Consider the following 27,252-nt stretch of genomic DNA (forward strand, 5'->3'; position numbering starts at 1 on the left):
CAAACCAAGCATCAGAATGGGGAAGAAAGGTGATTTAAGTGACTTTGAACGTGGCATGGTTGTTGGTGCCAGACGGGCTCGTTTGAGTATTTCAGAAACTGCTGATCTACTGGAATTTTCACGCACAACCATCTCTAGGGTTTACATAGAATAGTCTGAAAAAGAGCTGATCTACTGGAATTTTCACGCACAACCATCTCTAGGGTTTACATAGAATGGTCTGAAAAAGAGAAAATATCCAGTGAGCGGCCGTTATCTGGGCGAAAATGCCTTGTTGATGGCGGAGGTCAGAGGAGAATGGCCAGACTGGTTTGAGCTGATAGAAAGGCAGCAGTAACTCAAATAACCACTCGTTACAACCGAGGTATGCAGAAGAGCATCTCTGAACGCACACCACGTCAAACCTTGAAGCAGATGGGCTACAGCAGCAGAAGACCACCGGGTGCCACTCCTATCAGCTAATGAAGTGGCCGGTGAGTGTATTTTTGTCTTCAGTATGCATTGTTGTTTTTATTGTGGAACTAACATTTGTGTATGTTACGTTTTCCCCCGCTAATTATATATTATAATTAATCAAATAATTGTAATATATAATTACATAGACCAAATGAAATAAAATCCATTTACATTTCAGCATAAGAGCGTCTGTTGTGTATTGATTTTATTTAATTTAGTCTATTTTCTGTGAATCCAAACTGTAGGTATTTTACAAAAAAAAAAGATGTTACAAGTACTGTCAACAAAGCGTCATATGTACCAGCATAATGCGAGTTCATACAATTCCAGAATAAATTCAAGACCACGGCAAACTTTATTATTGTACTCTTGCTGGGCCACAATCAAGCTGCCATTACGTCATTACTTAGCGACGAACGCAGTTGCAAGTGGTCAGCGAAATGTTAGAGCAATGTCTCGGGTTGTCTTCGCGTGATTTATGTCTTTTCAAACAGGACTGTACTGAATTTTGAGAAAGATAACGAAAGGTTGCACGTGTACAACGTTTTATTGTCTGGCGAGTGCACTTCCAAGGTTGTTCTGAAACGCAAAATTTTCAGCAAGCCTGCTAGCGAGCTACCTACCTACTAACTGAATGAATGGGAAACTACTACTATGCTAACGTTAGCTAGTTAGCTAAAGGAGACGCTTAATCTAACGTTAGCTACATCTTACGTGAATTAAATTTTCATGTGTAACCATTTGAGAATATAAAGTTAGCTACCAAACAGATGTTGTTGGTTACTTGTCATAAGTTGTGCTTCAGCTAGTAGTGAAGAGTGGGAGGTATACAAAAGACTGATTTGCTCCGATTCTACAGTGTTTTGCATTTGGCTAAAAACACTGTGCTTGCAAGTTAGTTTAGCTATCATTCCATTTATTTCTAGAACCCGTCAGTACATCCCACACACTAAAAAGAAAGGAGAGAAATATGGATACCAGTATCTCTTTTCTAAAATACGAGCTGGCCGCCACCATTGAACAAGCAGTGAGATGTGCCGTAGAGACAGTCTTGAGGGAAACTGCCAGAGTGGTGGACACAAAACTAACCGCAGCTCACACTGCTGCTGCCGAATCTCATCGAGAGAACAAGAATTTGAGAGAGAGACTTGAGATGAAGGAGAGTGAACTGAAGGCTGTGCGATACTACATGACGGCGGCCGAGAAGAACATCAAACAGTGCTTGCTTCTCAATCATAATCAACCGCTATCTCACGCAATAAACGCAGAGCATCCACGAACTGAAGATCCTCTCTTTCTGTTACCCCCTGTCTCCTCTGAAGTTCTGCCTGCCTCGCTGAGCACCGGAGGCTCCTCTCGTAGGTCAGTTAAGTCTTTTCGAAGCTCTGCGCGGGCTCAGTTGTCCAAGTCCTTCCCCAGTGTTGGCCTCTGTTTACCTACAGTTCAGACAGAATGGGTCAGAAGTGGCTTCAACCGTAGAAAGATACGATCGTCCTTAAACCCATCCTTGCTGCCAAGCCAACGCCAAACCACCCATTCCGCAAACGAGTTACGCACAGAGCCTGAGCTGTTGAGGACAATGGAAGACGCAGGAAATCAGTTCTACATCACAGCAGAAGGCGATTCTGAAAAAGGTATGTGTATCATTTTTCCTTACTGCTCTAATATAAATGTATTGTTGTGTGATATTTTGCAGGTAAGGATAGCCCAGCACATTTCAGACAGCTTTTTATTAATCTTGATTTGGTGCTCTACTTATCTTAAAGGAACTATCCTTATAAAGATATAACAGGTACATGGCAATCATACACAGTATATTTAACTTGTATGAAAACCTATGATGTAAGTATGTATTCCCTTAATAAGCTATACCTTATGCAGAATACACAGGGACAGTAGAAGGAGAGGAAGGTGCTGGGAGGTATCAAGAGGAGGCAGTAGCGGCTCGTGAGGATGAAGAGACTGACATCACTCAGTTTGAGTTTGAGATGGGGTCCCCACCAGCAGACCATGTGAATGAGCTCGGTGTGATCCGTGTGCTAGAGGATGGGGAGGATGTCAAAGATGGGGCCATCAAAATCGAGGAGGATTCAGACCCTGCACTGGAACCTGTATCTGAATCATTACCCACAGTCCAGCAGCAGACCTCCCCACCTGTTGCTGGTACCAGCAGCGCCAGCCTCAGCGCTGTCTTCCCGCAATCCTCGGGGGAGAACCAGGAGCTGGCGTCAGAGCAGATGGAGCTTCATCACCAGCAACCCCAGAGCCCCGATAAGGTTCACCGCTGCAATGTGTGCGGCCGCGGGTTCCGCCGCTTCTACAGTCTGAAGACCCACCAGCGCATCCACACAGGAGAGCGGCCTTACCCCTGCATGTTCTGCGAGAAGCGCTTCCGTCACCTCGATAGCCTCCAGAAGCACCAGCGCATTCACACGGGGGAGAGACCCTACCGCTGCGCCCAGTGTGGCTGCTGCTTTCGTGAGCTCGGACATCTCAAGAAGCACCGGTTGACTCACTCGCCCGCTCCCACTGGGTCCCTCCCCTCACTCCCGACTCTCCCCACAACCAGCACATACACCTGGCCCCACCTTGCCTCGCAGTCCCTTGACACCACTTAAACCGTATAGAGGGATTGGATATGAATAAACATGGTTTGTTGTTTCATTGCCACCAAACATATACCTGAAGTATGTTTAATATTGTATGATCTCCTCTTATTGCCCCTTTATATTTGTCCATAAATCAGACAACTGAAAAAGTAATTAATTATTTTGGATGAAAGTTGGCAAAATGATTGGCTCTGGGACACAGCAGAAATAATTCAGCTTACTTGGAATTGTGCATTAAGTATTCAAAAGCAAATGCTCTCAGTTGACTTGCAAAGGGTAAATTTGTTTAAACAGGCATTTAAGCAGGCCACCTGGTGGAGGCAAAAATGTTTTTTTGGACGAAAGTGAACACAAACCCTGGAGCACTAGAGCACCTGTCGTGCATTTTAAATATCAATTGGGCATATTTTAAAGAATGCAGTGTTTTTTATTTAACAAGACCAGTAAGTAATGCCAAATGGTATCATAGCATTCTACTACAGGGCCTCAATGGTATCTGCGCTCTGCGCACTGCTTTTAAACATAATGGTGTGGAACTCTCCTTGTTCCGTGTGTCCTCAGTCCCCACTCCCCACCCATTATACATTGTTCCCATTCATTTTCAAAGTGGTTAGCCCAGAGGTCACTGGCCACTGGATTACAGTAGCTTTCTACACTGAGGGATGCGTTGTCATTGGCAATGCCCTTTATATGTGCTAGATGATGGGTAGAACCTTGCACTTGAAGTTAAATCATACCTTTGTTAATAAAACCTTTGCTGTCAGTGCAGTTGGAAGCATCACTGGTACAGGAGACCAGGGCTGCTGGACATTAAATCTACCTTGATTTTAGCATCATTGTTGTGGTTTGTGTAATGCTGCAGTATACTTCTGTATGCTCTAAATGTACAAGTATAGAGAATATTTAATTTTGTCCAAGTGCCTCGTCTAAGGCCATCTGTGAAGAATGGCAGAATAATTCCTCATACGTGGGACGTTTGAGGACAGTTCATAAAACATGGCAGGCATGCTAGCTGAAGAGGAAGGAGAAAATGTGCTTTTATTTCAGTTTTTTTGTGGAATATCTTTCATTAATCTTTTTCATGGAAAACCCATGGTATGTGTTTAAAAATAAAGTAGAGAATGTCTGTCAAGCGATCATTGTTTTAATTATGTTGGCAAAACAACATTGGTCATTGAAAGGGTAAGTGTTAATGATCCAAAGTGAACGTGGCAAAGGGAACCCAAGTGTTTACATGGTTTAAATTTTTGAGCTGTATCTCTAGATTTTCACACTACACTAATCTATTGATCAGTTATACTTCTCTGTATTGACAACAGCCAAAAATTCTTTCTTTGATCCTTTTGTACCCACCATAGGCCACGTGGATCTTTTTTTTTTTTTTTTTTTACGGATCTCTGTTTATGATTGATCTTTTATGCTACTTGAAGTCTGGAAATTGATAATCACACAAATTAAAATGTTTCCAGGTTATTCAGTCAACATGAATTTGACACAAGTCACATTGACTGGATCTCACAAAATGCATTAACGGCAAATATTTATACAAACAGACATTGGATGTAAAGCTAATGATGATAAGCTATTGTTTCAAGTCACCTAGTTCACAGATACAGTTGCTGTACTGTTTGGCAACATCAAAAAAAATGATAAAAATATTGCTTTCTTACAATCATAACAATAATGTCCTCCGGTTTTATGTGAAACAAGAAACACAAATGGAATGACAGTAAGTAATGTGAAAGAGTGAGGATGGAGTTAAGAGCTTCATGATGTAGAAACCTTCCAGTAAGCTACACCTGTAGCATCTTTGTCAGGAAATAGAAAGAGGCAGGGAAAGAATTGTAATAAATGATAAAATGGATCAACATAAATACAATCAACCATCAAATTGCTTACGTTGCTGACACTGTTAAGAGACGTCAATTCTGAATATATGGATAAAATACTGCTTTGTGCAATAGTGTTATAATTCCGGAAAGACTTGGTAAGGATGACTAAATAGATTGGTTTATTGTCAGCGAGCGAGATTTCATAGTCAAAACTGTGACCTGTTATCTTCCTTGAGAATTAGTGGCCTTCTACTACGTTAAGTACAGAATGCCTCCAAAAAAACTAGAGTAGTTAACTAAAACGAATCTGTTCCAAGTGTAGCCTACATCTGTATTTTGACACAGCTGTCTGACCTTAAATAGCCTTTAACGGCTCCCAGTCCCGTCTTTTCACCTCGCCAGGCATTGTCAGTTCATCTACCCTCCCCTCATCCCCTCCCTTCTTTCGAGCCCTTTTGCTACATCGTCACAATGAACGACTGTCCCATGACTTGTGAAACTGGAAGAGTGAATCTGACATTGTGGATACAAAGACAACGGCGTTTTTAAATTTACATAATTTTATTGCTACAAAATGGCTGGAAAATATAACGGTTTTCAGACTCAGTCGGAAATAATTTAGCCAGTAAGCGTATGCAAAGAAACCAAGTTCACTCGGTTTTATTTTGCTACTAGACAACCACGAAAATAATACTGCCTAGATCTAATGATGTTTTGTAATTTATGATGCCAATTCGTCCCTATCTCCCAATACGCTTGTGGTGGTGTTGACTCTCGTTGCCTGAAATTTGTCTGCCAGACAGCCTACACTATCAACCCAGATTAATTATATTGGTAAGAGGAGTTCGCTCTTTAGTCCTTGGGCGAGCCATTTATCCGACCGACGGAAGTAGCTATCCAGCTAACAAGCTAGCGAGAATTCGAAAAGCTATCTAGGCTCTCGACATTCCAAATCTGGCAGGTAAGTTATAAATACTGCATCTAATCGTGTGCACGCGTACGAGCGACAGTAGGAACGACTTATAGACTAACTGGCGTTTGTCGTTTCATTTCAATTTGCATTGAAAATGTAAACAAACAGGTGCAGCCGAGAATGTGATGGAGGCAGAAATTAAGCTAGCACTGCATTTCTAAGTAAAAAATATCAATATTCGTTGCTGGTCTGCAAATATCGGTTAGACTATGTATTTTGTGCTGTTAATACGATTTGGAATATTAGCCTATAAGAGCTGGCATTTGTGAATCGCATCATCTCTCCGATGAACCTTGGAAGAGCTCATGTGTTATCTGTATATTTGCAGCAGTTTCACTTCCGCAGTTAGTATATTAGCTCATAAGCTACCTTTTAAAATCAAAACAAAGATATACGATTTGGGTACGTTATGGTGTATGATAAGTGACGGAAGAATAAAAATGATGAATAAGCTAGAAATAGTTAAGAATTCATGTAGCCTCCTACCGCTTTCTAATTATTGTGTAGGCTAATTTAGGTAAATATTGTGGTGTCCTTTGATAGAATCGGACCTGGCTGAGTTTGCACTTGAATGACGTTAATTGTTTTCTCCCCATTGTTTTTGAAAAGACTGTGTTCAGGATTTAGTCGGCTACAGTGATTTTCTGTGAAAGATTCAATCGGAGTAGGCTATATCCTAAATATGGTTCTGTGGCACATTAACTGTATCATTTAGCAACAATGTGGGAAAATGTGTTTCATTGATTGATTGAATTTACTTGATAATCCTTAGAAAATACAAGAGGAAGTTCAAGCAAGGAATATCAAGTACCTATGTAAAAAGCTTTCAAAGATAACACATAAACAGATTTTTTTTTTAAATCTTAAATTGTCATCATGCCTGTCTTGGTGCCTGTCTTGCAGGAATGTCAAATGAGCACTCACCCCTCCTCACTTATGGGCTGTTCAGTGTGGTGGGGGACCCCTCTGGGTCAGGGTCTGTGTCGGGGCAGCAAGGCGTGGGCACTGCCACTCCTGGCAACCCTCCTTCCTCACCCCGTAGCCTGAACACGTTCTTTGGCGTGATTGTGCCCACTGTGCTCTCCATGTTCAGCATTGTGCTCTTTCTCAGGACAGGTAAGTAGGAATGCAGTATGTATGGAGGAAAAATACTTAGAATGTTAGCAGCAGTCAAACACCAGACTTAAACTTTGAAGTACTAAACAAAGTGTACCAATGACACTTTGTACTGTAGTTGCTATTGTAGTTTGGGATGGTATGTATGATAACAGTGGCTTACCATGTTAGTATAGGGGCTTTCCAACTCTGTGTTGATGATTCATGATTTTTACACCTTAAAATGATTAAGTAGCACACCATACACATGGGTGTCTATGCATTCCGCAATTTGGACCCCACTAATTTCAGTCCTTTTCAGTTTATAATGTAATAATTGAAAAGCTTGTAATACATATAATTAAAGTAGTAGACTGATTATAAGGCCTGGGTTGTAAATATTTATTCATCATGGAATTAATGTTTCTGAAATAATGTAGTCATTCATCAATAGACATTTCACGTGTCTGTCAATCAAATTAACTGCTTATTACAATTCAGGAGTTAAAATCGTGGTTGAAAAAACCAACATGCAAAGGACACCTTGGACTGAGTTTGAGAACCCTTGAGTTTGTACTGTACATAATGTACAATGTTAACTGCAATATTAAGTATGTTATGCAGCAAAATGAGAAATACTAAATGAGCAAATGATGATGATGATGATGATGATGATGATGACATCTCTGCAGGATTTGTGGTAGGTCACGCTGGACTGCTCCAGTCCCTCATCATGTTGGGTGTGGCCTATGTCATCATTTCCCTGACAGTTCTCTCCATCTGCGCCATTTCCACCAATGGAGCTGTCCAGGGGGGCGGTGCTTATTGTATCCTTCTGAATCCTTTATTTTGCTGACTGCCAAGATAATGACTCACCCTCATGCTGGTTCATATAGGAAGTACAAAAAGCCACTCCGCTTTCCTCAAGGAGAAGTTTAAAGCATGTTGTTACTCAGAAGGTAGCCAGTCTTTATTGTCACCCAGAAAGCCTCACAGATGGACTTAGAGCTAACTACTGTTTCTTGATTCTGATACATGAGCATATATTTGAACTAATAAATCAAAGATCATTTCTATATTTATAATAAAGCTGAAAGGAGATGTTTTCTGAAAAAAATGCACTTTAGTTTTCAGGCTGTCTGCCATCTTGTTAAGTTTCTCATTTCAGCCATGATTGGTCGGTGGCATCAATAGCAACAATGGAAGTCCAAATAACTTTGGCACACTGCATAGCTGCACATAAAACTGATGGTCTTGTGCTTTGTTTCCTCAATTGACAAAAATAATGAGCAAGCAAAGATGTGTAAAGCAATGATGTGAAGATCCTTGACTTCATGTATTCCCAGTCATGATAAGCCGATCTTTGGGGCCAGAGTTTGGAGGCAGCATAGGACTCATGTTCTACTTGGCCAATGTGTGCGCTTGTGGCGTGTACATTTTGGGTCTGGTCGAAGCCATTCTTGACATTTTTGGACAAGACCCAGGTCTGTTTTTGATTGCAGCGACATTATCATTACCAAGGATTTTTGTGTTTCTGCAAAAGGCTGTACTTTAACTTTGCACTACTAAATATGGTGGGGAGCTAGAGTGAATGAATTGATTATGGGACAGAAGACCAACTTGCTCAAATAGTGATAAAAGCACTATTGAAAAGCTGCCATACTCATAGTACAGTGGTGACTCATAGTTGCACTGGCAGTCTCAGTTTTTGTGCACTTTTGCTGAATTTGTTCGCCTTTACCTGTATTTTTTATTCTAAAATGTGTTTGGGACATTTCTGTGTGTGACTGCCTTTTCTGTGTGGGGAGGGGTGGGTGTGGCTGTAGAGCTAGCTAGCAAAGAAGTCCAGATACAGCAAAGCAAAAAGACAAGCTGGCAGGGCTCATTCAAGAACTGGAGTTAAACTTGGAATTGATCTTTCCTGTCTGAGGGTCTGAAATGTTTTTATTTGAAGTTCCAATGATAAAACTACGATTACATTCAACATAATGGGATTAATTAAGCTATAATCGAGTCTGCCTTCTAACGCTGCTTCTGTCATACAGTGAAATTGATGGCGATATCTGTTGATTTGAAGTCTGTTCAAACCAAGTAAAGTACAGTAGGGTCAGATTTGTTTGAGATGATCACTGACTTGATTGCTTTCTGAACATTTGGATCTTTCATTATCTACCCATTTTCTCTTCACACCCCTCCCCCCACTGTTCTTGTGCTACTTTTTCCTTTTTCTCAATCTACCCATTATCATTCCCTCTCTTACCTTCCCAATATATTCCTATATCCTGTCACATTTCCATGCCTCCCCAGGCTCCTCTGTGTCAGAGGGTGTGCGGGTGCTGCCCCAGGGCTACTGGTATGGGGTCCTGTATTCTTCTGTCGTGCTGCTGGTCTGTTTGCTGGTCTGCCTGGTGGGTGCCCAGATATACTCCCGTGCCTCCTTCCTCATCTTGTTGGTGGTGACGGTCTCCCTACTGTCAATCTACATCAGCCCCCTTGCCCTGGGCCCCCGTGACTTCACCATCAGCCACCAAGGTGGCATCGCCAACAGCACCATTGTCTACAACACCAGCTATACGGGCTTCAACCGCACCACACTGAGGAACAACCTGGGCCGTGAGTGACAGGAACCTAATTTCAGTGTGGGTTTGAGGGGAAGGATACAGTGGAGGAGGAGGATGATAACTGCACCGAGGCTGAGCCATAGGGAAAATGGAGGAAATTTTATTGATGAGGTGATGATTAAGGAGAAGGAGGGAGGTTTGGATTAGAGGCAAGCAATGGGGAGAACCAGCCAGGAAATTAGGGGTATGTAATAAGTGATGTCACTTCGGAGCTAACATGTAACTGAAGTAAAGGTCTTCTCTGTCCATACAACATCCACACCCCATCCATTCTCCACAGCGGGATACTCGCTGGATTACAGTACCAACAGCGTCATGACATTCGCTACTGTGTTTGCCGTCATGTTCAACGGTTGCACTGGGATCATGGCCGGAGCCAACATGTCTGGTGAGGATCTCGCTGTTATTATCATTTTTCTGAGGACGTACACATGCATTATGATTGTGGGAATCTATGAGCATTGTTTTTACTGTGTATGACAGTATTTACTATCCATCTATGCTCTCCTCTACTTTCACTCTGTAGGAGAACTGAAGAATCCCAGTGTGTCAATTCCCAAAGGAACCATAATAGCTGTGGTGTATACCTTCTTTGTCTACCTGTTCCTCTTCCTCCTTGTCAGCTCCACCTGTGAAAGGTTTGGATAAATATTAAGTAGCTTCTGAATACAGGAAGTCCTTAGAGATCCACCAGCATATTTCTAAATGTGACGAATGTCTACTTTGTGTGTCTAGCTTATACATTGTAGGACTGGATAGTTAGGTCTGGAAAAACTGATATAAAAAGTGGGAGATATTGAAGATCAGTAGTTTGCACCTACATCAAGCATTGAAGTAGGCTACTTGAATAACTGTTCATGTATGGACTTTCGTGTTTGGCCATTGTTTTAATCCTGTTATCAAATACAAGCAGTATCTATCTCATCTTTCTCTCTTGATAGGGTTTTGTTGATCCAAGACTATGGGTTCTTCCGGCGCATTAATGTGTGGCCACCTTTTGTCATCATTGGTGTGTACTGCACCTCCCTGTCAGCTGCTATGAGCTCCCTGATTGGGGCATCTCGGATCCTGCATGCCCTCTCCCTGGACCAGCTTTTCGGTGAGGGATGATGACTAGTACTGGAGCAGGGAGAGTGAGGGGATGAGAACTTCCGATTCTTTCTGTTGATGTGCTTTTTTTGTTGCTTTTTTGTGTTCTGTGGCAGGGCGGCCACTTGCTCCAGCCACCATTACCTCCAGTTCAGGAAACCCGTGGGTGTCGGTCCTTTACACCTGGGCTCTAGTGCAGGTGAGCTCCTCATTGGGATGCCCATATTTGTATCGCTGGAATGATTCCAAACATCAGTGCAGCTTTTGCCCTTTGCTTAGATTGAAACCCCTCTTAAATTGCGCACGTTTGTGGTTCAGTAGCCTATAATGCCTGTTATTTCTCTTTTTTTGCAGTTACCTCAGTATCATTAATTGTCTGATGGTAATCTGTTGTAAGCGTCCCTTTTTCACAGGACCACTCTGTTAAGGTGTTCTATGAACATTCAGAGTAAGGTTCTCAAACTGCACTTCTGGAGGGCTACAGACCTACTGGTTGAAGGTGTGTGTGTGTCAGCACTTAAGTGCTTAATTTATGTTTGTGGACACCTTGTTCTGAGCAGCAAATTGGCTACTGATGGACAGAAACTCGCAATAACCTGCAGACCATGCAATCCTCCAGGCCTGGAGTTTGAGATACCTGAGCAGGATTTGCTGTTATTCACAGCTTGTGGAATATGATTACATCCTAGTGTCTGTGTAGTTGCAAGTTTAACTGAGTGTGTTTGTGTGAATTCTTGTCTTGTCTTTTGTAGATGTGACATCTTGGTCCTAATATACTATACTAAGAGTGATTAACCATATAATTAAGTCAGAATATCTCTAAATTAGTCAGATTTTATATAATAACCCTTATAGACAGGAGTTTGTGTTTATTATCTAAAGCAGAAACCCAGCGATAAATTCTGACGAGGAATGAAGTACGTTTTTGTTCCATTCATTCCGCACAAAGAATGACTGTTGAAGAATGAATGAGAGAGATTGTTTTGGTGCATTTTTGTTGCTCAAATGTCCCAGTGTAATTGTACAGTGATGAATGCTTTTGTAACTAATATTTTTAAACACAAGCAGTACTTAGCAACCAAATGAAAAATGTAGTGAACTATTGCTTTTCTTATTGCGTGTGTATTTATATATAGACGCACACACCTGTGCAGATCTGTGGCATGTGGTTAAATGTGAGAAATGCAGAGGTGGCTGCACAGTGCAGTGGGTAGTTCTAGTTTCTTATGTTTGCAGTGTGTGGTGTTCGCTGGGCAGCTCAACTCCATCACCAGTCTGGTCACTGTCTTCTATCTTCTGGCCTATGCTGCCGTGGATCTGGCCTGCCTGGCCCTTGAGTGGGCTTCTGCTCCAAACTTTAGGTACTTATCATATGTTCCCGTTTTGTCTGCTTTGCCTCTTCATGAAGTTGGGGGTGAGCGGGTGATGTTTAACTCATATACTGCCATGCCTGTCTATGTCCACCAGCAACCTCGTTTCTTGGGTTCAGTTTCGCATTGTGTTGTCAATGTCTACATTTGTGCTTAGCATCTCTTATTTTCCTTCTTGCTTTGTAAGTGTAAGCCTTGCTGTGTGATATAAGGAGCTTCTCTTACTTTCCCTCTCTTTCTCCCTCTCTTTCTCTTCCCCACTGTTCTTCTCGTCCATCTCCTTTTTCAGGCCTACTTTCCAGTTCTTCTCATGGCACTCCTGCCTGCTGGGCATAATGGGCTGTGTTGTAATGATGTTCGTGATCAACCCGGTCTACTCCTCTGCCAGCATCGCCCTCCTACTGTTGCTTCTGCTCTTTATCCACTATAGAGCCCCAACCAGCAGCTGGGGCTACATCAGCCAGGCACTCATTTTCCACCAGGTACATATACATATTCACAGATAGCCAGGTCCGGCCCATGGCATAAATGCTCTATGTGGTTGTTTAGGGCCACAACCGCTAGGGGAGGGCCACACGGCCACAAGGGGGGGCCACACAATCAAATGTTTATCTAAGGTAAATAACGTTATTTTAGTAATTACGTTATTCATCCCCTATCGCGGAACTAGTGGTATAAATTGAAAATAGAACGGCAACAGAACAGTTCATAACAATGTAATGTAGGAAGGATTTTATCAAGTAAACCCCCCCCCCCCCTCTACTTGACAGACTTGGACCACCAAAATCCTAGGGCCGACCCTGCAGATAGCTATACAGAAACGCCTATACATGCACCATCTTACTCCTGGTGAACACACCCATACACGGAGCCAGCTGTACAGAAACACCTGTCCATGCACTTCATCCCCAGTTAGCAGCTGGGACCCCATCAACTACCTGTGCACTCGTAAACCAGTTATACACACAAATTATATCAGATCCATCCAATCTTTGTGATGCCCTTTTTTCTGTATCTTTGAGTACTGAATTTGAAGTTCAATTAAGTTCAGTTGCTGCCTTTTTTCCTCTCTCGCTTTCCCCTCCCTTCCCCCTCTCTTCCTCTCTCTCTCCTCTTTCCAGGTGCGAAAATACCTGCTGATGCTGGACGTGCGGAAGGAGCACGTGAAGTTCTGGCGGCCGCAGGTGTTGCTGATGGTGTCCAACCCCCGCTCCTCCTGCCAGCTCATCACCTTCGTCAACCAGCTGAAGAAAGGCGGGCTGTTTGTGCTGGGACACGTGCAGCTGGGGGACTTGGGTAAGGGAAAACAAGCAGGAGGCAGGGACAGAGCAGGGGAGCAAGGTGGGAGTGCAGGGGCAGTAGTGTTCAGGTGCCTTTCTGGAACACTGAATAATGGTATCCAGTACAAATAACAATTCTGTATTTATTGATGTTTGGTTGGCTAGGAAAACGTAATAGTACAACCTAGCTTGTGTTATGAAGGCACTTAATTTTCTCCAGTGTTGTATTGGAGGTCATTAAACTTTTCTTGTATTTGATGGTAGTAACTCAAGGGCTTTATGTTGTAATCCTGCCTCTCTGTCTCTCTCCCAGACACATTACCATCAGATCCTATCCAGCCTCAATATAACTTCTGGCTGAGTCTGGTGGACAAGCTGGGAGTGAAGGCTTTTGTGGACCTGACACTATCATCATCTGTCAGACAGGGCACACAGCACCTTCTCAGAATCACTGGCCTAGGTGAGGCTTTTCTACTTTTCATTATGCTTTCAATTTGATGACAGTTTTTTTCAAAAATTAAAATGTGTGGTTGTCACTGACATTCTACAATCCATGTGTCACACACTGTGACTATCCTGGTAGGGACAGAAGATCTGGACACAGGGAGATGTGTAAATTCCAGATAAGTCTTTTTATAAGTTTTATTGGGAGTAGCGAGAGAGAGCATAGTGAACACAAAAAAAAAAGCTTTGCCCGTCACTCTCAAGGGATCTGGGCAAAAACAATAAAATAGAGCAACAAAGACAAAATAAATTAAATGGTCGCTTTTCAGCCTCTCCCGTGGTACGTGCTCTCTCTTGCCGTCGTGGGGGATCCCCGTTCTCAGACACCTACTGTGGAAAGAAGCACACTTTTAAATCCTGGACTGATTCGTAACATCATCCAGGTGTGTGCGTACTTAACCAGTAGGCGTGGTCCTCTTGTTGCCCTGAATTCCTCCTGCAAACTGAGCCCTGCCACACCGTGGCAATGTTCTGTTCTCCTTGTTCTTGTCAGTGTAATAAGGGATTAATGAAGAGTGCAGACCACATCTTTCATATGCTTTTGATTTGCTTATGTAACTACCACACACTGTTTTCCCCTTTCGTCTTTGGCTAAAATCCATGTTCTTGTTCTTTTTTTTGTTCCTTAGGGGGCATGAAGCCAAACACCCTGGTCTTGGGCTTCTATGACAACTGTGTCCCTGAAGACTACTTCCTGCAGGATCCAGCTTTCTGCGAGGAGGTTTGTGGGCGTAACGGTGGTGGGGGGGACAATTTTGGCGTGGACTTGCCCTCCTTACAAGCCCACTTCCCCCCAGTCCGTAATATGGAGTCCCCCCGCTGGCTTTCTCCTGATGAGTATGTTGGCATGATCTCCGATGCCATTAAGATGGGCAAGAACGTGTGCCTGGGCCGCTACTTTTTCCAGCTGCAAGGCGAAATGAGCAGCGCATCCCAGACTGGGGAAGAAAGGACCATCGACGTGTGGCCTCTCAATCTGCTGCGGCCGGAGAACAGTGGCTATGTGGACGTGTGCAGCCTCTTCCTCCTGCAGATGGCGTGCGTGCTGAACATGGCTAACCGGTGGCGAAACGCCAGGCTCCGGATCTTCCTGTGCGTGGAAGCCGAATCCGGCGACCAGGGCTGGATGGCGAAGGAGGAGACGCTACGCGATCTGCTGGGGAAGCTGCGCATCCGGGCCTCCATTAAGATTGTGGCCTGGGACGCCGTGGTGAAACTCTACACCGGGGGCAAAGAGCGGCGGGCCGCCACCCCCGGAGGCGGTGATGTCGGGGAGGGAGACCTGGGTGGGTGGGCCAGGTCACCTCCCGGCGTCTCTGAAGACTTCCTGGCTGCCGTCAATAGTCTGGTGATGGAGCACAGTGCCCTAGCAGCGGTTCGATTCCTGTACTTGCCCCGGCCCCCTGCTGGCTCCAGCCAATCACAGCGATACCTGGCTCAGCTGGAGGCAATCACGCGTGACCTGGGCCCCACCCTCCTGATCCACGGCCTTACCCCTGTTACATGCACCGATCTCTGAGAGCTGTGTGTAAGCATGTGTGATATGTATTGTCTTTCTGTTTCTTTTGGTTAGCTTTTGTCCCAACAAACTATTTAATTTGTGTCTTTCTCAGCACAGCATATGTCTCTTAATCTGTTTGGGTATGTGTGTCTGTTTGCTTCTGGCTGTTTCGTCTGCTGGCTTGTCATTTTTGTCACTAAGCCTTTATTTTTGGCTTCTTGTGTTTCTCTGATTTATCTTCTAGTTCATCTGATACTGTCTGTGTACCTGTCTCATTTACTCACCCTTTATAATTGTCACAGTTCATCTGATCAAATGGAAAGTTTTGCAAAGAGCTAGTTAGAATGAAATGGCTGTCTTGGATTTTGATGAAGTAATATATAGTAAAAATTGGTTGTAGTGTTCCATTTCAGAATAAGAATGGTTTGTTTTTAACATTGCAAATAATGGGGATATAGGTCTGTAATTAGTGAGATCTAGCACAAAACCAAATGGTTCTTACTGTTTCACTTTTTTGTATTAGTGACAAAGCATAGCATAAGCATAATTACTTGAAAATGTTTTTTTTTAAATAATGCTTTTGCAGATGTGCCTATATTTTCACCAGATACCAAATTTGTCTTAATCTAGTGTACCCTTCAGTGTCAATCAAGTGCAGTCATCCTTTGAGAGAATGAATCATTCTGAGAGAATGAATGTCAGTGTACATATACGTTTAGCCTTAAACAAAAATACAGTTCCTCTGAATTATGGCATCAGGATTAATTTGTCTAACTTTAAGAAGAGTTAAACTTCCGTTTGTATTATTGTCTGCCGATTGTTCGTTTTTGGATGATTTTTTTCTTGAAGGGTGAACCTGACAGGCATATTTGGTGAAAGGAAAAAGAGGCATGATGGCTGGAGTGTAGAATTCTGAACTCCCGGAGGCTGGTGTTACACCATTTATTACTTCCTGTCCAGTCGTGACACCAGGAAAATGGTTACACCTCCATAGAACATTGTTTAGTCTGTCCAGGTTGGTCCAGAGCACTGAATTCTTTATAACATTTTGTCATATTTTTTATTAAACAAGCATATTAATATGCTATTTAAATTAATCAGTTTATGAGGCAGAAATAAATAATGCAGCAGCACATTAGAGTTGGGATGCTGATGGTGTGTATTTGTGTGACAGAAATTCATCTACCTTGTAGGATAATGCATTCTGTCACATTCTGATGGCAAGTCTATTTACACTTGCACTTGCTATGAAAATATTGACCATTCCTGATATATTAAAAAATGGTTCCTTCTTCTGTAGATGAAAACTGAATTTTGGAATGACTGTAATGGCAAACTTGTTCAAATGTTTAACAATTATTTGTAACTGTTCTTTCACTCGCATTTTTAATACTTCCAAGATGTCAGTTACTTAATTCAGCACAATTTTCTGAATATTGCTAGAAATTAATATCAAAAAGGGACAAATGATGTGAGACAATCTATGAAGTATTTATTTTGAAAGATATTTGTATCCCAGAAAAATTTAAATCTCTTTGATTTGTTTGGAGTGTTCACACTATTAATGTAAACAATGTAAAGGTAACGCATTATAACATAGCTACCTTGCAGTTTTATCTTTCCTTGATAAAAAGCAGAACCTCACAAACTAGATGTACTAGCTTGGTTTATATTTTCAAAATATCCTTTCATGTGCTTATTTATTAACCTTGATCAAAATTCCAGTTTCTATCCAATATTAACATGTCCAAAGTCTGGCTTCAGTATACATGCATACGAGTTAATCAACATGTGTTAGCAATAAAGAGCAAAAGAGTAAAAAAGAAGTTTTAAATAGTTCTTTATTCATTATAAGTGCATGATAAGACAAGTAAATCATTTCAGAAGTACATCTTCAAAAATGCATTTTCTCAAATTTGTCTCCTTCCTCCAATGTGAAACTAATGGCTCGTTGTTCCTTCACCTTGTCTGCATTCCTATAATATTTGTTACATTAACATTTTGTCACCTTACAACTTACAAATGCCCTAATATTGGACTATTGAAAATACTGTGCAACCTTTATTCTAATCATACAACTAATATATACCGTAGAAACATGCAAAGGAAACAATGGCCTAAGACACTTTATAGTATTTTGTATGGTGCCGCTAAGCTATTTCCACCCTCCGCTTGTTATAGTAAGTATTTTCTGCGTTGTTGAGAGTCACCAAGGTCTCCAGACTGTTTCAGACGTGCAGGAGTTCTCAGTATGCACTTTGCTGTCCAGAACAGTCTTTACATGTACGAGTCGCGTGCTGACCCCTGGACCCAAGGGGGATTCGTGACGTATCTGTAGCGGGAATGAAAAAGCCGAATTCGCAACTGGAAGAGTTGCAGGCTGACTAACGACTACGGACTGCAGAGGTGTCAACAAATGGGATTCAGTCACCGAAGAACCTGCGCTGGAAAATGCAGGAAGACGTTCAAAAGAGAACCGATGGACGGGAGTGTCTGGTAGATGGTTGGGCAGCGCCGCACCGCTGGCCAAAGCCGTGGCCCGATCAGAAAGCCGGTGAAGTAAAGACCCCCTCACCGTATTGTTTATCACGTCGCTTGTGCTGAGAAAGCGGCTCACCTCCCTGGCGCAGTCGCTGTACCCAGCGTAAAACCTACTCATCGCAACTTCTGCAAAACTTCCTGTAGGAGAAAGAACAATATTGTTGTAGCCTATTAAACCTCCAAATGATATAAAACTAAAGTGCAACTTCGTTCTTTGTGTCTAAATATCGTTTATGTTCTAATTAGCCAATGCACAATCAATACAGATACAATACGAAGCATATATTTTGGAGACTTATTGCACAATCGTGTGCGGAGCAAAGAACAATTCAAATGTGAGCCAATCCTTCATGTTTTATAGTAGTCGGCAAACATTAGTGTTTTAAAATATTCATATCTAGTGTTTGTAAGTATAGATAGATATGAATGCGTGTGCGTGTCACTCACCCGATCCATTACTCTGTGTGAGTGCCTTCAGATGTCTAACTGTCAATTCGAGAATATCCGCTTTTTCCAGTTTCGAGCGGCGGCAGGACTGTGAACCAAATCAAAAAAGGAACGAAATAAATTAAACTGGAAAATCAAGTAAAATTGTCGCTGTAGCCTAATATTCAGCACATATGCCCAATTGTTACTGTGAATAAAGCCATTTTTAACATTTTGGAGTTCAATGTCAACGCAGGCTATTGTCCTTACTGCAAAAGCCTGTATGTTTCTGTAGGCTACCTGGTATGTTGGCTACCCAAATAAAATATACATGACAGACGGACGATACGTGCAAAATCGTATACGAGAAGAAAACCATTGGTCATATTTAATATGAATAGATACGTCTAACCTATTGACATGAATTACCTGGGCTATGTGCGATTGCAGGAGCAAAGTTCTGAGTTCTCCAAGGCATCCATTGATGCGTGCTCTCCGTCGCCGCTCCATCAAAGGCTTTGACACCTGCGCACAGAGAATTTATTAAAACCAGGCTACTGAAGCTATGTGCGCGTACACACAGCCACACACGAAAACGCACAAAGACGATATGATATTTTATACATACCTGCCGATGTGTCTTTTCGGTCGTGCGTGTTTTCAGGGTACTAGATTGTTTCATGTTAATCAACTGACCGAGAGCGTTGTCAAAGTGTAGCCACTTTCCAACAGGAAATCAAATATTTCGGCTAAACTAGCCAATTAACCAGTTTTGCTGACTCAATAATTAATTAACAGTTCTATGAATAACTATTTGTGATTAATTTAATAGGTCATTTAATGAGTTTCCTCTAAGAATGGCTTGCCTTAGGCAAACGTGTTTTCCCCTCAAAACATGTATGAGCAGCTATGTCCTTGATTTATAAAGGCCTATTTGTTTTATATTATATTATACTACTATTAATCTTTCCAAGCCGTCAATAAACTAAAATGAATAGCACATTATCCAAGACAAATATGTTTTTCAATTCCGTTTTAAAGACTATTCTAAGATAAATTTTAAAAATAACTTGTCAGCATTTGCTTGCCGTTAACAGTACAGTTCTGAAAAAACCGAACTTTATCTTAAACTTCCTTTTCTTTAAAGCGCACTAAAATCATTTGGAAGATTTTGCCGTATCAGTACCCTTGTGTGGAAAACTTAGAGAGTCGGAAAAGCTGGGGTCAGCCCGTATATATGGGCTGGATAGACTTGGGGCAACGGGTGGGCGGGGTTGGGTGTAAGTGCAACACAATACAGTCACACGGGGGGTTAAAAGAAGCAGAAAGGAGAGAAGGAAATTATAACAAAGTGTTGTTGTAAGTAGTAATGTAAGGGTTTCACCAATTGGTCTGTGGGTGGTAGTCTCATTGGCCTATAATGCGCAGTTAGTGGGGTTGTGTAGGAAGAAGGGGGGTTGTGTTAGTGGTAGTGAGGGTGGGGGTGGGGGTTCGGGGGAGTGCTGTTTAATTCATAAGTTTGAAGTGTCACTTAACCCCCACACCCCCCTTGCCCCATTCAAGGATTAGGGATCTTGCCAAAAGACCAGCTAGCTGTCACTCAGTGCTGATTGACACATGAAGGAGGAAAGGGACAGAAGTTTGTTTTTAATTCAGCTTTTAAGTCTGTATACTCTTCCCTTGAACAACCCTTCAGAAGACACATACAGATAGTAAAGGACATTTCCCTTGTGATATACACTGATATTTTTAAAACTCATTATTAAGCCTTGTTCCAATAAGTTTGTTCATAACTCATGTTGTCAGTAGGGCTTATTGCTGGTTATATCACATCTTGTTTCACTGCTAACAAGCTTCTAGGATCCAGCAGAGATCACATGTAAGAAAGGAGTTTTTAAAAACATTTATGCATTTTGTCTAGTGATCATTCTGGGTATTCATTCAGTCTGTATTGTGGCTAACATGTGAGTGATATTATATAAATTAAGTAATTTAAACACATTTTAAGGCTTTTGCCGTTTTCACATGGGTGTGTTCTATATCTACAGTTTGGAATGTCTGTAGGTCACAAAGGTTTATACTTCAGGGGCACTTAACCTAAGCCAGAGAGGAGAGCAGAGGAAGAACAAGAGACCGCAGGGTGCCAATTAGTGAGCCCTAAAGACATGTCAAACACAGTCAATGCCAACACCACCCCCCCCCCCCCCCCCCCACATGACCTGCCCCCTTAACACTGTCCATGTCTTTACTCCTCCCTTTCTCCTGTCTACTCTCTTTCCAGTGCTTTCTATTTCTGCCATGACTTCCTTTTTCAGACCTTTCACTTTCGTTATGTCTCTCCTCCCACCCTCACTTCCTTTCTGCCTGTCTACTTTTTGGTGCTTGCTTGTCCATCACAACTGACAAATCACTCAGCCAGTGATGGAAAGGACAGGTAAGTAGCAGGGGGTAAAAGTGAGACAATCAGTCTTTGTGTCTCTTATTTCTCTTCCTCTGTCTTTCAACTGAAATAAAAGAGGTTTCAAAAAAAAAGAAGAAAAAAAAAAAGTCACAGTCCAATAAACATTAGGCCACAGTTATCAACAGAAATAAATAATTTTAAAGAAGAGCATACACAAATAATAATCAGTAATCATTACATTACAGTGCAACTTACACAACTTTTACATAGCATTTAAATTGCATCCATTTATACAGCTGGATATATACTAAAGCAACGCAGGTTAAGTACCTTGCTCAAGGATACAACAGCGGTGCCCTCCCTGGGAATCGAACCTGTGACTTTTAAGTTACAATACCAGTTATTATTTGAGAAACCTAAACAAAAATGCAATTAAACATGAATGATCATCCACTCAAAATATTTTTGATTGGAATAAAATTGTTTTTAAACGTTATTACAAATACACATGTTCTCCTGCAGGATATGTGTATTTATATTCTGACAATCAAATTCAAAAATATGTTTGAATAAGAAAATGTTTGTTTTTAATAACACGCATGGGTAATAGTGTTTTGTTTACAGAGCAAATAAATAACACCTTTCTCTATATATTGTATGTGTTGAAAGAGACTTTTCTTTCAACATTAGGCTGTATCTGACAACTTCTGTGAATCAATTCCTCTGTCTCAAAGGCTGTGTTTTTTTAACCAAGGGGATGGAGTTATCAGGTTAAACAGAGAAATGTGTGGAAGTTCATTTTGTTTGTTATGAATACAGGGTAACAGATGGAGGATGGTGCCGAGTGCATGCCTTCAATGTACTTTCCCAAAGGCGTCCTGTATCTCTTATGCATGATTGCTTATTTTCTTCCTGCACACCCTCCCTTCAATTGGATGACATTCACACTCTAGGTATCCTCCCTCCAACACCCAATCAACAGCCTGTACTGGACTTTAATCAAATTACCCTCATGCCTCAATATACACACCAATACAGACTTTTGCACACAGACAAACATCACTCACATGGACACCACAGGATGAGCTCCTCTGCATAAAGGGAAAGAGATAGGCTGATGAAGAAGAACAATATAGCTGACAGAAAAGAGGCAACACAACAAAGAAAGCAAAAACAGGGGGCTAAGGGGAAATGGAACAGGTGAATATACTCAGTATTTGAACAGACAGATAATTTAAAAATGTAAGTTAAAAGAATGAAGAAGTACGGGTAAAAGAGAGCATGAGGAGCGAAGAAAGAAGAAATGACAATGATGCCTCTTTTCTAAAATCCATTAATTAAAAACCAAATTTCTGAAATTGAAGTACTAGATGAGACACAAAGTCGGCAATTTTGAGAATTCCAAAGGTTTTTTAGCTGTGGAAATACAGCCACCTGGGATGGGATGATCATTTGGGGCTAAAATAATAGCTCTTGAAAAGGAAAATAGTCATGAAAACCACAAAGACTCCCATAATATTTGACGAGACTTCAGTAAATCTGTAAATACTTATGCCCAATACAGTCATTTTAAATATTGTAGGGTGATACCTTCCCATGCTAAGGATGCCACCATTGACTCTCAGTTCATACAAGTCAACTCTCAATGGATAAGAGTTGATCTATGAGATATGATCGATGATATATGAAACTATGAACAGAATATGAAATTGCTACCTAATCCTGACCTATACTTCAGTGGACAGTTTTACCAGCTCTCTTTCAAGTAAAGATGTCTCAGCGGGCCTTTGGCTGTACTGTATATTCGCATTGCTCTCAGAGAGATGGGTGATGGGAAGAATGACCAAAAAGGCAGGGACAAAACTATGTGGGCCACACACGAATTTTGGGGGCGTTTTTTTTTTTTCAAAAGCGAACAAGAATCGAGGGTAGGAAAATCTGTTTTTCCTTACAGAAAAGGAACATGAACCATGCATCTGTTACTTTTAATTCCATTCTCTCGCTCTTTTCTCTCTCTTTCTGCTCACATTCTCCCACCCTCCTTTCTTTCTGTCTCTCCCCTTGTCCCTGAAACCAACACAGAAAAGCACGACACTTGTCCTTTTTGGCTCTGACATGGACTTAATCCCCGTCCAGCCCCAGGGAAATTGAGACAGAGGGAGAGGAGAAGAGAAAGGGAGGGGGAGGGCAGAGATTGGGAAGCTGAGACAGATGTCCAGGTTTGTTGTACATTTTCTTTTAGCTGTGAAAGAACTGGAAAATATGTCAGTTGAACAACAGGTGAAGGAGTGGAGGTTGTTCTCTGCTCAGTGCTCTTGATCCATGGATGTAAGTACTGGTGAAACTTGAAAAACTTGACCTGAATAATCTCCTGATTTGTTTGTGAAAAGGGCAGAAATGTTGGGAGGATGATGTGCAATGGGAGAAAATAAAATATTTTATTTTTAAAATGTATCCTTTATTTTATCAGGGAGGTCACATTGACATTTACATTTATTTTACAAGTGAGCCCAAGTGATTTTTGGGCTCACTTTTTAAATGATCAACATCAACAAAGTAGTCAAGTTTCCATGTAAGATATTCCATGTAAAATGTGCAGCATAACTAAAGGCAAACTTACCAAACGCTGTTCTATTTGCAGGAACCTTAAACAAAATCCTATTTTCTGATCTTAAACTATAATGTCCATTAGTGTGTGGGGTAAGCAACATACTCATGTAGGTTAGCATCTGACCTATGATAACCTTGTATAAAAATATGACCCAGTGCATTTGCTGCCTCATTGCCAAAGAGGGCCATTCTATAAACTGGTATAATGTGTAATGATGAATGCGGAAACCAGGGTCAGTGACAAATCTTAAGGCAGCATGGTATAATGTGTCGAGAGAACGGAGAAGCTGGACTATTTAAGTATAATGTATCACCATAATGTAATAAAGACAGAGATATGGCCTCCACCAGCAGTTTCTTTCTAGCATGAAAAGAAAAAAAGCAAGCCTTATTTCAATGATAAAAACCTAGTTTCATTTTAGGTCTTTCTGATAAATAGTCTATGTGTAATTTAAAAGACAGGGATTCATCAAGATACAATCCTAAATACTTATATGATGACACCAACTCTATGGGCTGTACTTGTAATTTGATTAGCTGAGTTAAAACAAGTGATTTTGAACTTGATCTGGAAAAGGCCATTGATTTTGTTTTATGTGCATTCAGCACAAGCTTTAGTTTCAAAAGATTATTCTGGATCACAATAAAAGCTTTAAATTTGTGTATCACAAATCTCTAGTGTGATTTGTGATACACAATTATAAAAAATAATTGTGTCTTCTGCTTAAAAATGTGCTCTAGCAGCATTAAGATTTTATCACAGGTCATTTACATACTTAAAAAAATAACAAAGATTAGGTGCAAGAATAGACCACTGTGGTACTTCAGTATTTATAGTAAGACTCTTTTGATATCATTGCCTACTCTTTCCAAGTGAATTGCCACTGGGAGCTTTATAATCTAATATGGAACTATATGGTTTGAAATTAAGCAGTATCTAGAGGGAAGGCAATTATGGAGGGAGAGAAAACCAGATAAAAATGGAAATGACAGCAGAGAACTGAGCTGGAGGCAAAAAGGACAAACAACCCCCCTGCCTCCTGATCACTTTTGAGTTTGCCACACTATCCAAGTAAACCCTTATTACATCTTATTTTCAACACTGTAGTAACATTGTTAGTTCATTGGCAGAGAAAATATCAACTATCAATCTGTTAATATAATATACATATCTGTTAACTAAAACACATCTGTTGATTAAATGCATGTCTTAACAACAGCATATCCATGTGAAGTCAAAAGAAAAAGTACGACGTATACATGTGCATGTGCACCTCCGAAAAGGTAAAAGGAACAGCAAGAAGGAGGGAGACTGTGAAAGAGAGGGATGTCTGACATGATGTGCTGGGTGCTGGATTAGAGGGGTATTATGGGGAGGGTGGGGCATGGCACACCCCTTTGCATGGGTTTGTCTTCCAGTGCATTCATGTGGAGATCAGGGTCGATTAGTCCAGCATGCTCATGCTCATACTGATGTGCACTTGTACTACACTTGTTGTCTCATACATGGACACGCATGGGCCTGCTTGTGAAGTTTCAACTCAGACTATCTAGCTATAACACAAAGACAGGAGACTCTCTGTCCAAACAATAATTTCAGCCTTAGATTTAAGGCCTTAAATGGCCTAATTTTGACATGCACACATGCCAGTCCACACACAGACACACTTCTTCTTGCGCACACATGCATACAGTGATGACTATTGAAAGACAAAATATTGAACACATAAACCAAGTTGTCATCAAGGAGAGTCAGTTGCTTTAATGAGTCATTTGGATTTTAAAGGTATGGTTTAGAATTTGTAGATGTTAGCCTTGAATTCATTCTTTGTTACTTTTTTGGCAAAAGGAAATTAAAGAAACCATTTTGTATTGCATAATGCAGGGGGTTTTTTTTAAACTGTCTTAGGGTTTGTTTTTTGTTCCAACTCTGAACAAGCAGTTCACTCTTCTTACTTAGCCTTAAGACCAGTTGAAAAAACTCTTGATGTAATGTAACCTTCTTGTTATATTAAAAATCTGTCTTATTTTGTCTTTTAAAATGGACCTTAAAGCATGTCCACTTGGACCTAGAGTACAGTGCAACAGTAATTGAACAATGGCTTCAGGAAAAGTATTTCTATTGATACATTTGACACACACAATGTTGTGTTCTGTGAATTTATGACAATTTAATGAAATTTAACATATATAGCACACATATAGGTAATTGTTATATTTGACATACTATATGTGACATCTAAGTCATATTTAACACAAAATACAGATACTTGTCCCAACACACACATTATAGTAGATAGAAACTATAGTCCAAATAGTTTTATTGTGTTTAGCCATAACGCAATGAAATGCCTAAATTTATTTCTCGCCATATCCAACAGGTCCCTTCTCTGCCTGAAAGAGGCTGATGAGACTTAACTGAAGAAAGGAGATTAGAGATAGCGTGGGATCAACGAACTGAAAGAAGGATAGCCTGAAAAGGAGGATGGAGGGGAGAAGAAAAAGAGAGATAGACAGAATATTGTTTCCATTGCCCCCTCCCTCTTTTCTGGGGGATGGAGGATGGAGAGGGGGCACGAGAGAAGCGTCTTTTTTCATCCATTTGACAGAGCCTGTCCTCATCCTGCTTTTCTTCTGTCCTTTTATTTCTCAAGAACTCAAGAGGGCAAGTGTGGAACCTCTTCAGCTGGAGGGCTTGTGTGTGAGTGCATTTGAGTGTGTGAATTTAAGAGGCTGAGTGTGTTGTGTGTGTGTGTGTGTGAGAGAGAGAGAGAGAGAGAGAGAGAGAGAGAGAGAGGTGGGGGAGAGAGCATTTGTGTTACTGACAGAGAAACATAGAGGGAATGTACAAGGACAAAAAATATATTGCCAGAAAGTATCCCTGATAAGCTAGATGTGGACCAAAATAATTGAAAATTAAAAGAAGGAAATGGACCCATGGAAGAAGGGATCAGTGACAGGAATAGAAATTTAAAATGTAATTGTTGAGAAAAATGGAAACTGGGAGATTAAATTCAAGTTTGACCGACAGCATACCTCTTTCAAATCCCCTCTCTCCCACACTCAGACTCTCCTTAGAGACAATGCCTCCTTCTCCTCCCCCTCACTCCTTGCCTCTTCTTATCCCTCTCTCAATAGCACAACAGAGCTGAAGAAGCACATTGTGTCTGGAAAAACAAAATCAGGGACCAAAAGTGTCCTGCTTAGTTAAAATGACCCGACGACACTGATAAAGGAAAGCCATGTCCAATGTTTCAATAAGGGCATATCCATCTATCTACTCTCTATCCACTATCTATCTATCTATCTATCTAAATATCTATAATATCTCACAAAACATTATCTGATGTTCTAAATTATGGGAGATGAAATTATTTCTTTCAGGAATGTGTTCTCCGTTGTGATTACCACATTAACAATCATTCTTCAAGGCTTCAGTCATTCAGTTTCTACAAGCAGATATTCTCTCTAAACAGGCCCATCGTCCAAGTTCCAATGTACTCCCAATCCATCCCTTTAAAGCAGCCTGTGAGGCAGAGAGACAATCTGAACCATTTTAGTGTGTGTGTGTGTGTGTGTTTATATATGTTTGTCATATTTATATATGTTTGTGTGTATTTATAAATGTTCATGTTTGTCAACATGAAGACCAGGTTTACCAGACTACCTAGCAAAACAGTTAGTTACCAGGCTTATTTTTCACACAAAAAATAATAATGAAAAAAACTTTCGAAAATAATACTTATTTCGCACAAGAACAATTTGTGCACAAAATATATGTTTTTAGGCTTTTTTTATGTAGTGAAATGCCGCACGGAGTCCAGTTATCCATTGTCCACGAGGGGGTGTCACTCACGCGAAGCAGTAAACCTGGTCAATGTTTCGAGTAACGCATTTTCCCTCGTCGCTCTTTTTGTCCTATATCCTTTCCGTTTGCATGCTTG

At 41.1% G+C, this 27,252-nt stretch overlaps 3 protein-coding genes across 4 annotated transcripts; 2 read left to right on the top strand and 1 right to left on the bottom strand.

Moving 5' to 3' along the window:
* Positions 1 to 845: 845 nt before the first annotated feature.
* Positions 846 to 4,197, top strand: LOC118222481 (zinc finger protein 853-like). The gene is made up of 2 exons (XM_035408110.1): positions 846 to 2,090; positions 2,338 to 4,197. The coding sequence occupies exons 1-2, from the start codon at positions 1,427 to 1,429 to the stop codon at positions 3,072 to 3,074; spliced, it is 1,401 nt and encodes a 466-aa protein (XP_035264001.1). The 5' UTR covers positions 846 to 1,426; the 3' UTR covers positions 3,075 to 4,197.
* A 1,102-nt stretch (positions 4,198 to 5,299) lies between these two features.
* LOC118223657 (solute carrier family 12 member 9-like) lies at positions 5,300 to 17,156 on the top strand. 2 transcript variants are annotated; one of them, XM_035410492.1, is made up of 14 exons: positions 5,300 to 5,858; positions 6,774 to 6,986; positions 7,658 to 7,792; positions 8,312 to 8,449; positions 9,273 to 9,578; positions 9,867 to 9,974; positions 10,113 to 10,224; positions 10,528 to 10,685; positions 10,792 to 10,874; positions 11,912 to 12,036; positions 12,335 to 12,527; positions 13,167 to 13,341; positions 13,639 to 13,785; positions 13,909 to 14,436. In XM_035410492.1, exons 2-14 carry the CDS (start codon positions 6,776 to 6,778, stop codon positions 13,950 to 13,952), a joined length of 1,935 nt encoding a protein of 644 aa, XP_035266383.1. In that variant the 5' UTR covers positions 5,300 to 5,858; positions 6,774 to 6,775; the 3' UTR covers positions 13,953 to 14,436. The 2 variants fall into 2 exon arrangements, with proteins under 2 accessions (XP_035266383.1, XP_035266382.1); XM_035410491.1 differs by lacking the exon at positions 13,909 to 14,436 and adding an exon at positions 14,459 to 17,156 and having other exon boundaries at positions 5,302 to 5,858.
* On the bottom strand, positions 17,154 to 19,276 carry LOC118223658 (transcription factor HES-1-B-like). Its single transcript, XM_035410493.1, has 4 exons — positions 18,926 to 19,276; positions 18,727 to 18,822; positions 18,319 to 18,406; positions 17,154 to 18,009 (listed from the first exon to the last, which is right to left on the bottom strand). Exons 1-4 carry the CDS (start codon positions 18,977 to 18,979, stop codon positions 17,537 to 17,539), a joined length of 711 nt encoding a protein of 236 aa, XP_035266384.1. The 5' UTR covers positions 18,980 to 19,276; the 3' UTR covers positions 17,154 to 17,536.
* Positions 19,277 to 27,252: the final 7,976 nt, after the last annotated feature.

This window comes from Anguilla anguilla, chromosome 3 (assembly GCF_013347855.1).
Source record: "Anguilla anguilla isolate fAngAng1 chromosome 3, fAngAng1.pri, whole genome shotgun sequence".
NCBI classification, from domain to species: domain Eukaryota; kingdom Metazoa; phylum Chordata; class Actinopteri; order Anguilliformes; family Anguillidae; genus Anguilla; species Anguilla anguilla.

Excerpts from the sequence above, each read along its gene's own strand:
- LOC118222481 (XM_035408110.1), top strand. The coding sequence starts at position 1,427 with ATGGATACCAGTATCTCTTTTCTAAAATACGAGCTGGCCGCCACCATT. Across the intron at positions 2,091-2,337 it reads AGAAGGCGATTCTGAAAAAG|AATACACAGGGACAGTAGAA; the intron begins GTATGTGTATCA and ends TACCTTATGCAG.
- LOC118223657 (XM_035410491.1), top strand. The coding sequence starts at position 6,776 with ATGTCAAATGAGCACTCACCCCTCCTCACTTATGGGCTGTTCAGTGTG. Across the intron at positions 7,793-8,311 it reads CCAGGGGGGCGGTGCTTATT|TCATGATAAGCCGATCTTTG; the intron begins GTATCCTTCTGA and ends ATGTATTCCCAG. Across the intron at positions 10,875-11,911 it reads ACACCTGGGCTCTAGTGCAG|TGTGTGGTGTTCGCTGGGCA; the intron begins GTGAGCTCCTCA and ends TTATGTTTGCAG.
- LOC118223658 (XM_035410493.1), bottom strand. The coding sequence starts at position 18,979 with ATGAAACAATCTAGTACCCTGAAAACACGCACGACCGAAAAGACACAT. Across the intron at positions 18,823-18,925 it reads CCGAAAAGACACATCGGCAG|GTGTCAAAGCCTTTGATGGA; the intron begins GTATGTATAAAA and ends CTCTGTGCGCAG. Across the intron at positions 18,010-18,318 it reads CACACAGAGTAATGGATCGG|GAAGTTTTGCAGAAGTTGCG; the intron begins GTGAGTGACACG and ends TTTCTCCTACAG.